Below are 14,964 nucleotides of genomic sequence, written 5' to 3' on the forward strand. Positions count from 1 at the left end.
CACAAAAAGGTTTTTCCTTGTTTGGCTAATTTTATTTTTAATGCATAAAAATATATTATTGCCATATAAATACAATGAATCATTATATTTATTAATTTTGGACATCTGGTCAAAGAGATTTTTCCTTATACGATTAGTTCTATTTTTAATGCATAAAAACATGTTATTGCCACGTAACTACAATGAATAAATGCATGTATTAACCTTGGTCATCTCGTCAAAGAGATTTTTCCTCATTCGACTAGTTCTATTTTTAATCCATAAAAACATATTATTGACATAATTACAATAAATAATGATTTGAATATTTCATCAAAGAAATCCTTCCTGTTTGGCCAGTTTTATTTTTAATGCATAAATATCATCGTCATAATCAAAGAGAAATCATAATGACAAATAGTTGTCGGTTTATAAAATTGTTACGATTCCTGGAAAATAATATCAAATAAAAATTGGCACTCTTACTAAGCGTTAACTGTCTATTATTTTATTTATTGATAATACATGAAGTGTCGATACAGAAAAAGCAATAAGTTATAAAGTCTATTAGACATCCGTGTCTTCATACATTTGTTCATTTTGTTAGCCGTTATTCTATTATTATTTCTCATCATACAATATTCACTTCCACATATAATTTTTTACTATAATTTAAATATACTAGAAAAACACAATGCGCGCTTTGCGCGCGCCATTTATTCTTTTTCATTAAACATTTTTAACGATATACACACAAAATAACTGTCAAAATATGCAATGACAGCCGCTCACGAAGTAAGCGCAATGACAGAACCAATCAGCATCGCGGAAAAGAGGCAACAATACACTTCGAGACTTTCGAGTATCGACATAATAAACCTTTTTTAGATAGGGGAAAAACATTTTAGTTTACATGGATAACATTCTTTATTTTATTCATCATACGCTTACACCGGACACACATCCTTCGCTATATCCGACATTACGATCTTTATCAGCGGATTATTTGTAATACAGATATACGGTCATTTTATCCATTGCTTGCGCCTGCCTCCATCATTTCTGGAAGCAAAATTAAGTATCTGTGAGATGAGTCTGACCTATGCGAAAACTTATAGTCATATTATCATCTGCGAACCACTCGATAATATTGTAAGCGTATCGTAACACTATTATAAGTCTATCATCGCGTTCTGTATGTATTACTCCGCCTCACGACCTCTTTATGTGTTAAAATTTTTATTATTTTTATTGATAAGGACCCGAAGTGGGCCGAAACGTTTGATTTAATATAACATTTTATTATGTTATATAATATAATATTATAAATATAAATATTATGTGTTGCCAATATAAATATTACTGCATTATTTTTGATTGCATAGTCTTTCACATTAAACACTTTCGCATACATCTACATTTAACATATACAATTATATTATTTATTTATTTATTTATTTATTTATATACATACTTTTCTCTATTCGTCTCTTTTTCTCCCTCTTTCTCCCTTTTCTATTTTCTCTCTCTCTCTCTCTTTCTCTCTCTCTCTCTCATTTTTTTTTTTTTTTTTTTTTTTAGAATCGTACACACCAGAGCATTAGACGTATACTGTTTTTGATGTGTGATTGTATATTATTTATTTATATACCCTCTATTTTACTCTTTTCCATCAAATAATTATTTGATTTTATCTTTATATCTAAACAATATGACTGAGCATATACGAGATTAATTGCGAAAAAAATCGATTAGGTATAAAATGAGTATAAAATGTTGCTATATATTATATTATTGGTATATATTACGCATACGTATCCAGCCAGATGCGCGTGCGCGCACACACACACGCACACGCACACACACGTATACGTGCCATAAACTGTTATGTAAATGTATTTATAAAATTCCACGGAAATAATGATATCAAAAAATTGCGCCTATTAAAAATAAAGATTCGTAAAGAAATATCATAAGGCGTAGTAATACATGTGAAACGCAACAATAAAATTATAATAGTGTTACGATACGCTTACAACATTATACGCGATACGCATAGTCATCGAACTGCTCGATAGACCAGTTCTAGCCAAATTCAATACCAATCATCCTTTAATGATACTCTACTATTCATGTAAAACAATTTAGGGGTCTATTCTGTAATTTTTAACGATGTCGTTAAAAATTATGTCATTGTGCAGCCAAAACGTATCGAAAAACAGCTGCGGAATGATATCTAACGAAATGATATTGTTAATGGTTACAGAATAGGCCCCTTAGTTTGATACCTCAAAACTTGACAGAAGTTAGAGCGTCCACAGACATTACTGAAAAATTCAGAGTTTCATAAAAAATGAACCCTGTCACCAATTCTCATCAAATTCAATACCAATCATCTTTTAATGATACTCTATTCATGTATAAAAGTTTAGTGCAATATCTCAAAATTTGCGAAAATTACAGCAACTACAGCACGCCCTTTTGGTGCATATACACACGTAAATACACACGGACGGACATTTTTTAGAAACGTGTCTTTCCGACGTTTTAGACTATTCTGAACACATTGGCATCGAAAACTAAAAAAAAAAAAAATTTCACGAAAACAAAGCTTCCTCTATGAGAAAGCAAAACATTATTCACGTAATAAATTTTTAAAACAAATAAAATTTTTTAATTGGCCATTGTTTGTTTATTTATTGCAGGGTTGGGAAGTAACGCGTTACTTGTAACGCCGTTACCGTTATAGTTACTTTTTTTCGGTAACTGTAACGGTAATGGCGTTACAAATTTTATTTGTAACGGAAAAAGTAACTTCGTTACATTTTTCGGTAACGAGTAACGAATTTAACAGTTACTTTTATCGTTACTTTTTTCAAATTTTTTGATTTATTTAAGATATTATTCTTGCTATTGTGCGTGATAAAATTTTTATCTTAACCGTAAAGCCGTAAGCAAATCGACCAATTAGCATTCTTATTATGTTGTAAAAATGCTTGAATGTGATTGATCAACTTATGGCTCTTGCAGACCAGTGCGATGACGCGACGCGCGATATCCAATGAGAGCTTTATCTTTTCGGAAAAGCAGAGCTCTCATTTACTACCAGTTCTAAATACCTTGCAACGAAAATTAGAAAATCTCAATAAATCTGACCTTATAGATTGCCATTCATTAGTTGAAGCTATTCAGCAAGGTTTAAATAAAAGGTAACTTATTAATTTGATTAATACATATGTTATTTAATTTTAAATAAGGATTTAATTGAAAAATATTATTTTATTTTAAACTATTGATTCAAAAGTATTAATTTCAATAAAACAATGTCATTTAATTTACTATATTTGATTTTAGATTTCTTACAATATTTCAAACAAAAGAATTAATAATAGCAGCATGTTTACATCCAAAATTTAAGTTAAACTGGTTAACCGGAGAAAAAAGAAAACGTGCTGAAAATTACGTGGAGGATTTATTGGGAATCCGATCAACTGAAAATTCTTCAAAAGCTGGAAAATCTGACGATCACGATGATTTTTTCATTTTTGAGCAAAAAACGGTGCAAAATGAATCTGAACAAGAAGAATTGCAACGGTTTCTAAAATCAAATAATTGTAATATAGAAATGTTAAACGACTATCCAAAACTTAAAAAACTTTTTATTAAATATAATACAGCTCTACCAAGCAGTGCATCTGTAGAAAGAATGTTTAGCATCGGTGGCTCTGTATTAACACCACAAAGAGGGCATTTAAATGATGATACTATGGAGCAACAAATTTTATTAAAAATTAATAAAGAATTTCGATAAAATTTAATCATTTATTTTGTAATAAACCTTGAATGAAATCTTGCTTACAATTTTTTAAAAGTTTTTCTTATGCAAAATAATTTATTAGTTTGTATTGTAAAAAAGTAACGGAAATTGTAACGACTCGTTACTTCTTAGTAACTGTAACGGTAACGAGTTACTTTTTAAAATTAGTAACGAGTAACGCTAACGAGTTACTTTTTAGAAAAAATAACGGTAACGGTAACGAGTTACTTTTATAAAGTAACTTTCCCAACCCTGATTATTATTACGTACATTATGGAAGAAACGGACGACTGGTTAATCTTTTACCAGGACCACCGGGCCATTCGATTGCTGGAAATGCATCACAGGCATATATTTCAGCAGGCAAGTATAAAATTTCTAATCTATTTACATTAATTGATAGATGACTCGTTATTCATGCATACATACAAGTAAAAATTAAATTCATAAAAACTTATGATCTAGAACATAGTATACCTATCAAAAGTATGCAAATTACATATCTCACAAAGCTAAGACTTTTCTCTTGGCAATGTCCATTTCCAAATCATTATCACAATTATTATTTGTCTATTTTCAACGTATTTGAGTAAAGATGTGATGAAATAACAATAAAATTAATCCCACTAAAACTTTTGTATCGATATTTATAATATATTTTTCAGAGAAACAATGGAAATTGATGTGTAATCTATCAAATAAGTATTATCCCATTTTTAAATTCGGGACTTTTTTCATGTATGGTGTGGCTATCCGTCATCCAAATGATTTAGAGGTAATAAAAGAAATTCAATTATCTGTAGATATTACAATTTAGTCAGATTTAGGAATTTTGTGTTTCACAAAAAGATTTTTGCTTGTAAAAAGATTTCTTAAAAAGATTCATTAAGTACTTTTTGAGATATTTTATATTTTATAATCAGACATATTTTGATATAAAAAATTAAATATCTCGTAAAATATTTAGTTTTCGATAATCTTACCGTAATACTTTTATGTACAGAATAATGAGACAAATTAACTAATGCAAAAAAGCTGTGAGATAAGCTACAAGAACATGCGATAAAAAAGGGGTTTTCATTTGAAAAATCAAAGTTGACCTTGAATTGACCCTCAAGGTCAAGTTCAAGGTCAAGTTCAAGGTCACCATTCGATAGAGCATACCCGAATTACTTAAAAAATGTTTGCGATTTTTGATAAAAGCCATTTATTTATTTTCATTTTAGAAGTGGTGTACGGATGGTCTGGGACACTGTGTATATATCGGCTCTCCTAAAGGCGATGTCCAATTTATACAAATCATCGCTTGCCACTCGGCCACGAGTATTCTGGAACGCACGATCTATACTTTATATAAGAAAACGCGCATTACTTAAAGTTGATACGTAACAGACGGATATATGCGCACATTGAATAACTCCGATAAATTTCGATGGATCTGAATAAAATTTTGTATCCTAAGTAAAGTTAGGTTCTTTTTGGACGTATGGTTTTAGAGATGCGCGATATCAAAATTATGACTCCGGATTCGAAATCAACAACCACAAAAACGATTATACCGATTTTTGAAACGTAATCGATCTTACCAATTTTGGTACAGAAAATGACTCAAGCACGGAAAAAAAATTTTCGCTACCATAGCTAATCATGGTTTCCAAAATAAAACTCTAAACTCCAGCAAAACGGTTTGTGGTTGGACCTAATAAATAGGTGTCACAGCGCTAAGATGTTTGTTGTCCATTTATTATGACTGAAATCTAATTACCATACGCAGTTTTTATCTAATTTCTTTTCCGTGAGTGTTAACCGGTTTAACTAGTTTGCCTTCAAGATATGACACTTTTATTATTAATACGTTCTTACTTTTAGCTGGACGAAGTACAGCATAGTCTGGCTATAATTACAGGCTTCAGATCTTTACAGCTCGCAAAGATTTGTTTTACTGATACATGTATCTGCTTAGGCTTAAAAATATTTGCAATTTTATTTTAAACATATAGTGAGTAGTGTTTCAACAAATTATCGCATCAAGTGAATCTTTTAGATAATCGACAGTATTTGTATAAAATAAAAATTTTATAACATTTTATTGTAAAATCCAAACAATATTTAATAATATCAAAATAAGTATAAATGCTTTCTTACTAAAAATTATTCTTACATACAAGTTTTCTCATATATCGCAAGTTGTTAGCTTGATCCAATTATTATAATATTGTTAAATATATATTATATTATTTTTACGGAAACTTTTAACAATTAAATAAACAATAAAAATAAAAAAGATTTTTGTGTATTCAAGTATCAGTAAAATAGTAAGCTGAAGAAGATCAAGATCAATAAAACGGTCCAGAACATCAAGAAACGATGTTTATCACTATATTGTTGGCATCAATGTTTATTTTATTGGTATATTATTATCAGGGTTGGGAAGTAACGCGTTACTTGTAACGCCGTTACCGTTAAAGTTACTTTTTTTCGGTAACTGTAACGGTAATGGCGTTACAAATTTTATTTGTAACGGAAAAAGTAACTTCGTTACATTTTTCGGTAACGAGTAACGAATTTAACAGTTACTTTTATCGTTACTTTTTTCAAATTTTTTGATTTATTTAAGATATTATTCTTGCTATTGTGCGTGATAAAATTTTTATCTTAACCGTAGAGCCGTAAGCAAATCGACCAATTAGCATTCTTATTATGTTGTAAAAATGCTTGAATGTGATTGATCAACTTATGGCTCCTGCAGACCAGTGCGATGACACGACACGCGATATCCAATGAGAGCTTTATCTTTTCGGAAAAGCAGAGCTCTCATTTACTACCAGTTCTAAGTACCTTGCAACGAAAATTAGAAAATCTCAATAAATCTGACCTTATAGATTGCCATTCATTAGTTGAAGCTATTCAGCAAGGTTTAAATAAAAGGTAACTTATTAATTTGATTAATACATATGTTATTTAATTTTAAATAAGGATTTAATTGAAAAATATTATTTTATTTTAAACTATTGATTCAAAAGTATTAATTTCAATAAAACAATGTCATTTAATTTACTATATTTGATTTTAGATTTCTTACAATATTTCAAACAAAAGAATTAATAATAGCAGCATGTTTACATCCAAAATTTAAGTTAAACTGGTTAACCGGAGAAAAAAGAAAACGTGCTGAAAATTACGTGGAGGATTTATTGGGAATCCGATCAACTGAAAATTCTTCAAAAGCTGGAAAATCTGACGATCACGATGATTTTTTCATTTTTGAGCAAAAAACGGTGCAAAATGAATCTGAACAAGAAGAATTGCAACGGTTTCTAAAATCAAATAATTGTAATATAGAAATGTTAAACGACTATCCAAAACTTAAAAAACTTTTTATTAAATATAATACAGCTCTACCAAGCAGTGCATCTGTAGAAAGAATGTTTAGCATCGGTGGCTCTGTATTAACACCACAAAGAGGGCATTTAAATGATGATACTATGGAGCAACAAATTTTATTAAAAATTAATAAAGAATTTCGATAAAATTTAATCATTTATTTTGTAATAAACCTTGAATGAAATCTTGCTTACAATTTTTTAAAAGTTTTTCTTATGCAAAATAATTTATTAGTTTGTATTGTAAAAAAGTAACGGAAATTGTAACGACTCGTTACTTCTTAGTAACTGTAACGGTAACGAGTTACTTTTTAAAATTAGTAACGAGTAACGCTAACGAGTTACTTTTTAGAAAAAATAACGGTAACGGTAACGAGTTACTTTTATAAAGTAACTTTCCCAACCCTGTATATATATATATATATATATATATATCAGATATATAGATCAGATCATATTCATCAGATATACATATACTGGGTGGCCCATTTTAATCCATCCAGTCGAATATCTCAAAAACCAAGCCCGGAAAAGAAAAATGTTTCAAACAAAAGTTGTGTGGTTTCAAGGGGGCCATAAGATGGTGACAATGATTTGACCTGAGAAAATCATCTGAAGGTCATGTGAAGGTCAACTTTAAAATCTTAAATAGAAACCCCCATTTTTTATTTAGTATTCTTGTAGCTGATATCAAGAGCTTTCCAAAACATTATAATAAAGTATTTTTTTATTAAATACTTTTTGAGTTATTTTATATTTTAATCTGACATATTTTGATATAAAAAATTTAATATCTCGTAAAATATTTAGTTTTTGATAATCTTACCGTAATACTTCTATATACAGAATAATGAGACAAACCAATTAGTATAAAAAAAAATTGTTTTTAAGAAAATTATTTACAATGTATTTTTTAAAATAATTATTTGTTTTTTTGGCACTAATTAATTTGTCTTATTATTCTGTACATAGAAGTATTACGGTAAAATTATCGAAAACTGAATATTTTACGAAATATTTTGTTTTTTATATCAAAATATGTCAGATTAAAATATAAAATAACTCAAAAAGTACTTAATGAAAAAATACTTTATTATAGTGTTTTGGAAAGCTCTCGATATCAGCTACAAGAATACTAAATAAAAAATGGGGGTTTCCATCTAAGATTTTAAAGTTGACCTTCACATGACCTTCAGATGATTTTCCAAGGTCAAATCATTGTCATCATCTTATGGCCCCCTTGAAGCCACACAACTTTTGTTTGAAACATTATTTTCTTCCGGGCTTGATTTTTGAGATATTCGACTGGATGGATTAAAATGGGCTATCCAGTATACATAAAGACTGCGCGCTTCCATACGAGTCAATGAGTCAGCATCAGTAAGAGAAATGGGTTATATGCTCTGTTACACAATCTTCAGTGTGACGAAGAGAACATCTTTCTTGAACATCATCTCTGCCTCTTCTTTTGCTGATGCTGTCGCGCTGACTTGCGTACGGAAGCGTGCAGTCTATTATATGCTGTGTTCAATATATATATTATTCAGTATATGTGCGTATATCACATATAATGTATGCATGTCGAATGTACATTTGTAATAAATGTAGAATAAATTATTATAAATGTAACAACATTATAATAAATGTAACTTTTTGTCAACTATATTTATTGAATTTTATTTATTTTCTAATCCTAATCTAATCTTGATCTAATTCTAACCTAAATGTCCCAAAAATATTATCGTAAAATGAACCCATAGACCGCAATAAATACAAACATATATTGTTGTCATTTTCTAAACTTCATATAACGTACAATATGCAGTATCAGCTTGAACATCATTTATGTATTCTTTCTTATGTTAAATTTTATAGATATTATAACATGTTTGCGTTCTGAGTAGCATATGAGCTCGCATCTCCCGACAAAAACAGTACGTGAAATCCACGTTATTAACATGTGGATCAGCATCGTGGAATCCACATGAATATTCGAGTGGACAATCCGCTCAAGAATGGTACTATAATCTATGTGGATGAGATAATCGATTTAACGTGGAAATCCATATGAAAATTTCACGAACTTTCGAGACACATCCTCGTAGTATCCACATGAATTCTTGTTTTATAATCGAATGGATTTTTTCACATTACATGCAAGGTTTTAAATTAAAAATAAAGAGAAACATGTAAGAAACTATATAGTATTTATTTTAATTAAACATTATTAAAATATTGCACAAAATATATAATATATATATGAAATATAAAATTAGAGAAACATGTTTATATATTGTCATCCTAATATACGTACATACATGTAGTATACAAACATCGATGTATAACAAATATAATTCAAGGACAGAAATATCACCAACATATGGGAAGTTATTAACATATACACAAACAAAAAATAAAATAAAATACAGCGTAACCTCTTCGATTTTTCTAGTCATTTGAATTATTTTCTGATTGCTCGCCTTGTTGCTTGCCCTTCTTTAATCTAAGCTCTTCGTTTTAAAGACGTTTTTTTGCGTCCTTTAACCAGTTCGCAATATGGGAGTCTGCACTCTCTCTATTATATAAAAAGTGAAGACCCCTATCTTTTCTTTCTTGTGAAAGAAAGCAGCTGCAAACAAAAAAAGATCACATATTAGATGAATATATTCTTAATGTAAATATATTAGTTATACAAATATCAAATTTAGATTGACTATAGAAATTAATCATATTTATATAATATTAATAATATCATAAATCTCACCAATGATAAGACCATAAGATATCGTATCTAGAAATTTCTTTTTCTGAATTCTTGCTCCTTCTCTATTTGTTCCCTTTAAATTAAAATTTATTGCGACTTTGTTTGATATCAGTTTGCGCATAATGCAATACACAGAGCCTTTCAAATCTTCCTTGCCATGCTCTACTAACAATCGAATCTGTAAAACATGAAAATATATAATATGGAATAGCGGCCACTATAATTTATATATTTTCAAAATAAAAGAGAGGGAAATATTTTCTTACTATTATCAATTTTTTCTCTTCGTCCAAATTAAAATCTTCCCATTTGTAGAATTCCTCCATAGAAGTCAATGGAAGAGTTGGAATCCCGATAGAATTTTCAAGTGTTTCCTCAGGATGACATGTTGCAGTATAAATTTTTATAATGGTGACATAAAGTTTACCAATACGACTTCTCAAATCACTTATAGCAGCCATTATAGTTCTTTTGTTGAAACTTGCTATTTTGTAAAAAAATAATTTATTGTTATAATATAAAAAAAAAGAATGAGTACCACAATATGAGGAAATGTTTTAGCCATTGAAAGAATGCAACTTACCATTATTCCTGACAGGTGATTTATTATAGGGAGTTACATATGACTTGCATATATCTGTAAAAGCACAACCACAATAAATATAAAATACTTTTCAACAATTGCAATATATGGATTGTTCGCAAAATAATTATTTAAAAATTATATATACATATATAAGAGCAACTTATAATATTAACAATCTTACCTTGCGCCTGCCGTATTACTGTACAAGAATTTCGGTCATCACTATTCTCATGTTCACTCATTACTTTGTCTTGCTTATTCGTTTCTAAATCCTTTTGAACGTTACAGCTCTCCTTCTTTTTTGTATGATCTACAGGGCCCATACTCTCATTGACACTTCTATCAATAGATGAATAAGTTAGATGTATAGCGTCTGATATTTGGGACTCGCGTGATTTGGAAAAGAAGGCTACATCTAAATAAAATTTAAGACATATACAATATATAAAAATTAATGGCAATATGAGAAAATATCGACATAAATAAAATTAAAGGAGTTATAAAAATAAACTAATTAAATTTGTCATTTATGCAAACTATTAAAAGTATAAATATTGAAAAAATGATTAAAGATGTATGTGTCATATGTCGAAACATTTACGAAAGCATGAAAATTTCGTAGACTGTTCTACTATTTCTTCTGAATAAAACCTGAACACAACTCTCTTAATGGTTTAGAAATTATTTAAAGTTATTATTGATTGTTATGAAAAATCGCGTATTGTTGCACTTATTGACAAATTTGACAAGGAAAAAACATTGCCAGTAAAACAAAAATTTTCACATATATTAAGAAAACTCTAATAAATATTTGTGCAAAACTTGATTTAGATCCATTTACTCGTTTAAAAGTTATTTATTAAAAATTATAAAAAAAAATATTGTCTTTTTCTCTTTCTGCAAATTACTCGATTTTTTTTGTTTCTTGCAGTTGATTTCAAGAGATATTCACGATCAAAAGTTTTTATCATAAATTAGGAAAAATATTAATTATAACTATCTTCTTTTATAAAGACGTCAAAAACCATATTATTTTGTAACTATATTATATTTTAATTCTTTTTATAATCCGGATTTATTAATGTTTTTCAAACAGTATAAACGTAAGAAATATCTTTTTTTTTGTTAATTTTGACAGTTTTTTGCTACTATTGTACAACTAAAACATTCTTAACATATAGAGTCAAAATAACTATTGTTCTGATATATTCAACAAGCAAATAAGTTCTTCATACCTTGTATTTGCTTTATAGAATTCATGTTACTGTCACATCTAGTCATAAAATGATTTTTGCAGTTGTATTTGTGACTATTCCCATATGTCTGTGGTGTTTCTGTCCTTGAATAGTTGTTTGGTGCACATGAAACTGAAAAAGAACAATTAAATTGATCAATAATGCAATTATTATAAACACAAATATTGAAAGGATTATAATTGTATGTGGAGTCAGAATGACCACTGCTCTGAAATGTTCAACAATCAAATAAGACTTACTTTGCGTTATACTATTATCGCTGAAATTGTCGTCACTGTCGTCACTTCCAAAAAGTAATGGTGATGCCTTATTGTTCTTATCATTTGCTGAAATGTCAAAGATAGAAAATATAGAGAAGAAAATATAGAGAAGTAAGAAAATATAGAGAAGATCAAAAATGAGAATTTTATATACTAAATATTATTAGATGCAAAAGTATTTTAGTTGCGCATCAAATAAAACAAACTTAGTAATTTTGGTTAAAATACACTAAAAAAAAATGAAAGAGTCGGTTTTAAATAACTGTGATATAGTCTGTACAAAAGCAATTTCATAAATATGTACATATCATATATTTCATATGTCAAAATATAGTGTTTAAAATTCATATATGAATAGACAGTAATACATAAGTAATAAAACTCAAATCAATTAAATATGTATATAAAATATAATAGAAAAGAACTAACCACTTATTTTCAAGTTTCTTACAGCTGGTGCTTTTAATTCAAAATCACTGTCCGAATCATCAGCATATACAATATTACTTTTGCGTCGATTACACGATGTTTCGTTCACAGGACTATATCTTCGAGTAACAAATCGTTGGCGCTTTAAACTTTTGTCCTTATCAGACTGTGACAAATCTGAGACATTTAAGACTTTTTTTGCTTCTTCTTTAGCTCGTCTTATAGATTCTTTACATACAATTAAGCAAAAAAGCAAGAAAATGTGTTAGTTCAAAGACAAAAATAAATCAACTTGAATAGTCTTGCAAATGAATACTACATATTGAATGACATTCCCCTAAATATTTATAACAAAAGAAGTTTTACATCTGAAGTTACTAAATTGAATAAAAGGTATCATAAATTTCGTTAATAAAGTTAAATTGAAATTAAAAAATCGAAAGTGTAAGGGGCAATAGTTTTTACAAATTCAGCATTAAATGTTTACGAAGTACATTACAAATGTGATATATTATAAGAAAGAAAAGATAAGGAAAGGGAAAGCAAAAGCTAACATATTATTTATAAATATGATAACACACACATATAACACCGAAATATACACAAAATGTAATACTTACTACAAAACTTCAAAATTTTTACGTTTTCATATGTGATCCAAGTGTCAGTCAGCTTCTTTCTTTTTTCTAAATAATTGTAACGATGCATCCCTCCACCGTTACCCGGCCGTCGATCCGCCGGAAGTCCGCCGCCCGACAAACACCGGTCGGGCATAATGCGGAGGCGCCGAGCGCCCATTTTTAAGATATAGAAAAGGCGTTCAAATTTATAACCGCCGTCAAGACGCGTTTGTTTACCAGGAACCGTCGCCGCGCTCGGGTAACCGTACCGACCGTTCCCGAAACCACCCGAGTCGCGCGCGGCGGTTCAACATTAAACAATATGCCTTAAAACAGTCAGGCATATTACGCACGCGCACCCGCCGGAAAAAGCGGTATAAATAAGAGCCAATTTTCTACCTCGAGACCAGATCTTCCGCAACCGCCAGAGTCTGTAAGACGCCTGGAAATCCGCCACGATCCTAGAACCGCTCAAAGAGAGAGAAAACGGGGTTGGGAGTACCCAGCCTCCGCCGAGAGTTTGCGGCATCTCCACGAGCGATCCTTCCGATTTATTGCAAAGAGAGGAAAACGGGGTTGGGCGTACTCAGCCTCCGTCGAGAGTTCTCGACACCTCACTCGCATCCGTCCACCTGCGTGCAACGGCAATTATCCAGCGGTAGGGAGTTCCCTGCCGTTGACGGGTGTTCCCGTCGGCCGTTGCACTCCTGCATTCTACGGGAAAATCATCCCCGACGGAACAATACCGCGATACCAGCGAACTTGTAGTAATTCCGCGACCGCCATTACCGCGATCGGAATCACCATTAATACGGCACGCTAAGTCCCGCTTAAAAGGGGAGGATCTAACCGGCCGCGACATCGATCGACGCAATCAGATCGATACCGACGCGTTTAAGGACCGCCCACCGACCCGACCGAAATTACCGCCCGGTAGCTAGCGGCTCCTGCCGAAATCCAGATTCGCGCAACGTAATCGATATATTCGCGAATCCGCCGAAATCACATTCCGTACCGTGCATATAATTCGGACGCACAGCGACCGACGCGACCGCCACTAGACGATTCCGACCTTCGCACATACGCGAGGGCGTTTTGGCTGCATACACACGATCACACCCACACATACTTGCGATATACATTGTAAATCTCACGCAGATATTACTCGCTCGCACACGCACTCGCTCGCTTATCACTCACTCACATGCAAGCGCATACACACCGACACACACAATAATTACACACACACACACACCCACTTTGTATACACACATATATTTAAACGCAATAAATTATATTCTACCTAACGCATCTATCGTTCGTCTCTCGATACCCTTTCACGAGCCCCGGATCCCGACCGAGTTATCCACGACCGCCTCGCGAAAGCGGTTTATTACATAATCACTTAGTTTTGATTCGTCAGGAGGCCATTTACATATAGCTGCGAATGCAACTTGTTTGCCATCTTTTGCACACACTTTTATATTCTTTAACCATACAGTACAGGCTGGCACTGCATAAATATTAGACTCGAATTCATCATATATAGGTAACTCGAGTATAGCATACTGTAATAAAATATTATGATTTCACTTTCTAGCTCTTTCTCTTTCTCTCATATTATTTTTCCTTATCGACTTACCGGCTTATCCGCTATTTGTACATCTATCGCACTCATGACACAAATAATAAAAACAAAATACAAGACGAATTATACTAAATTACACTGAAATCAATTGAAATTGCACTATCCTGCTACGCAGTTAGTAATCGCGACGGCCATATTGCTAAGAGGATCCAGACTCCCGCTATCCCTGCCCCTGCCCCTGTCCCTGCTCGATCTTTATCTGTAAGCAGTGGTATCAACGCA

At 31.1% G+C, this 14,964-nt stretch overlaps 1 protein-coding gene across 1 annotated transcript; it reads right to left on the bottom strand.

Annotated features, from left to right (window-relative positions):
• Nucleotides 1-9,404: 9,404 nt before the first annotated feature.
• LOC138942091 (uncharacterized) lies at nucleotides 9,405-14,371 on the bottom strand. Its single transcript, XM_070312127.1, has 9 exons — nucleotides 13,095-14,371; nucleotides 12,475-12,702; nucleotides 12,025-12,111; nucleotides 11,765-11,896; nucleotides 10,711-10,944; nucleotides 10,527-10,580; nucleotides 10,210-10,427; nucleotides 9,944-10,121; nucleotides 9,405-9,808 (listed from the first exon to the last, which is right to left on the bottom strand). The coding sequence occupies exons 1-9, from the start codon at nucleotides 13,270-13,272 to the stop codon at nucleotides 9,720-9,722; spliced, it is 1,398 nt and encodes a 465-aa protein (XP_070168228.1). The 5' UTR covers nucleotides 13,273-14,371; the 3' UTR covers nucleotides 9,405-9,719.
• Nucleotides 14,372-14,964: the final 593 nt, after the last annotated feature.

Source organism: Polyergus mexicanus, unplaced genomic scaffold (assembly GCF_030449975.1).
Source record: "Polyergus mexicanus isolate NDT 795.1 unplaced genomic scaffold, iyPolMexi1.0 SCAF_21, whole genome shotgun sequence".
Lineage (NCBI taxonomy): Eukaryota > Metazoa > Arthropoda > Insecta > Hymenoptera > Formicidae > Polyergus > Polyergus mexicanus.

What these genes read in the sequence shown, in the direction of transcription:
- LOC138942091 (XM_070312127.1), bottom strand. Translation starts at nt 13,272, where the DNA reads ATGGGCGCTCGGCGCCTCCGCATTATGCCCGACCGGTGTTTGTCGGGC. An exon ending in AAAAATTTTGAAGTTTTGTA is followed by an intron (nt 12,703 to 13,094) that starts GTAAGTATTACA and finishes TTGTATGTAAAG; the next exon opens with AATCTATAAGACGAGCTAAA. An exon ending in ATCACCTGTCAGGAATAATG is followed by an intron (nt 10,428 to 10,526) that starts GTAAGTTGCATT and finishes TTTACAAAATAG; the next exon opens with CAAGTTTCAACAAAAGAACT.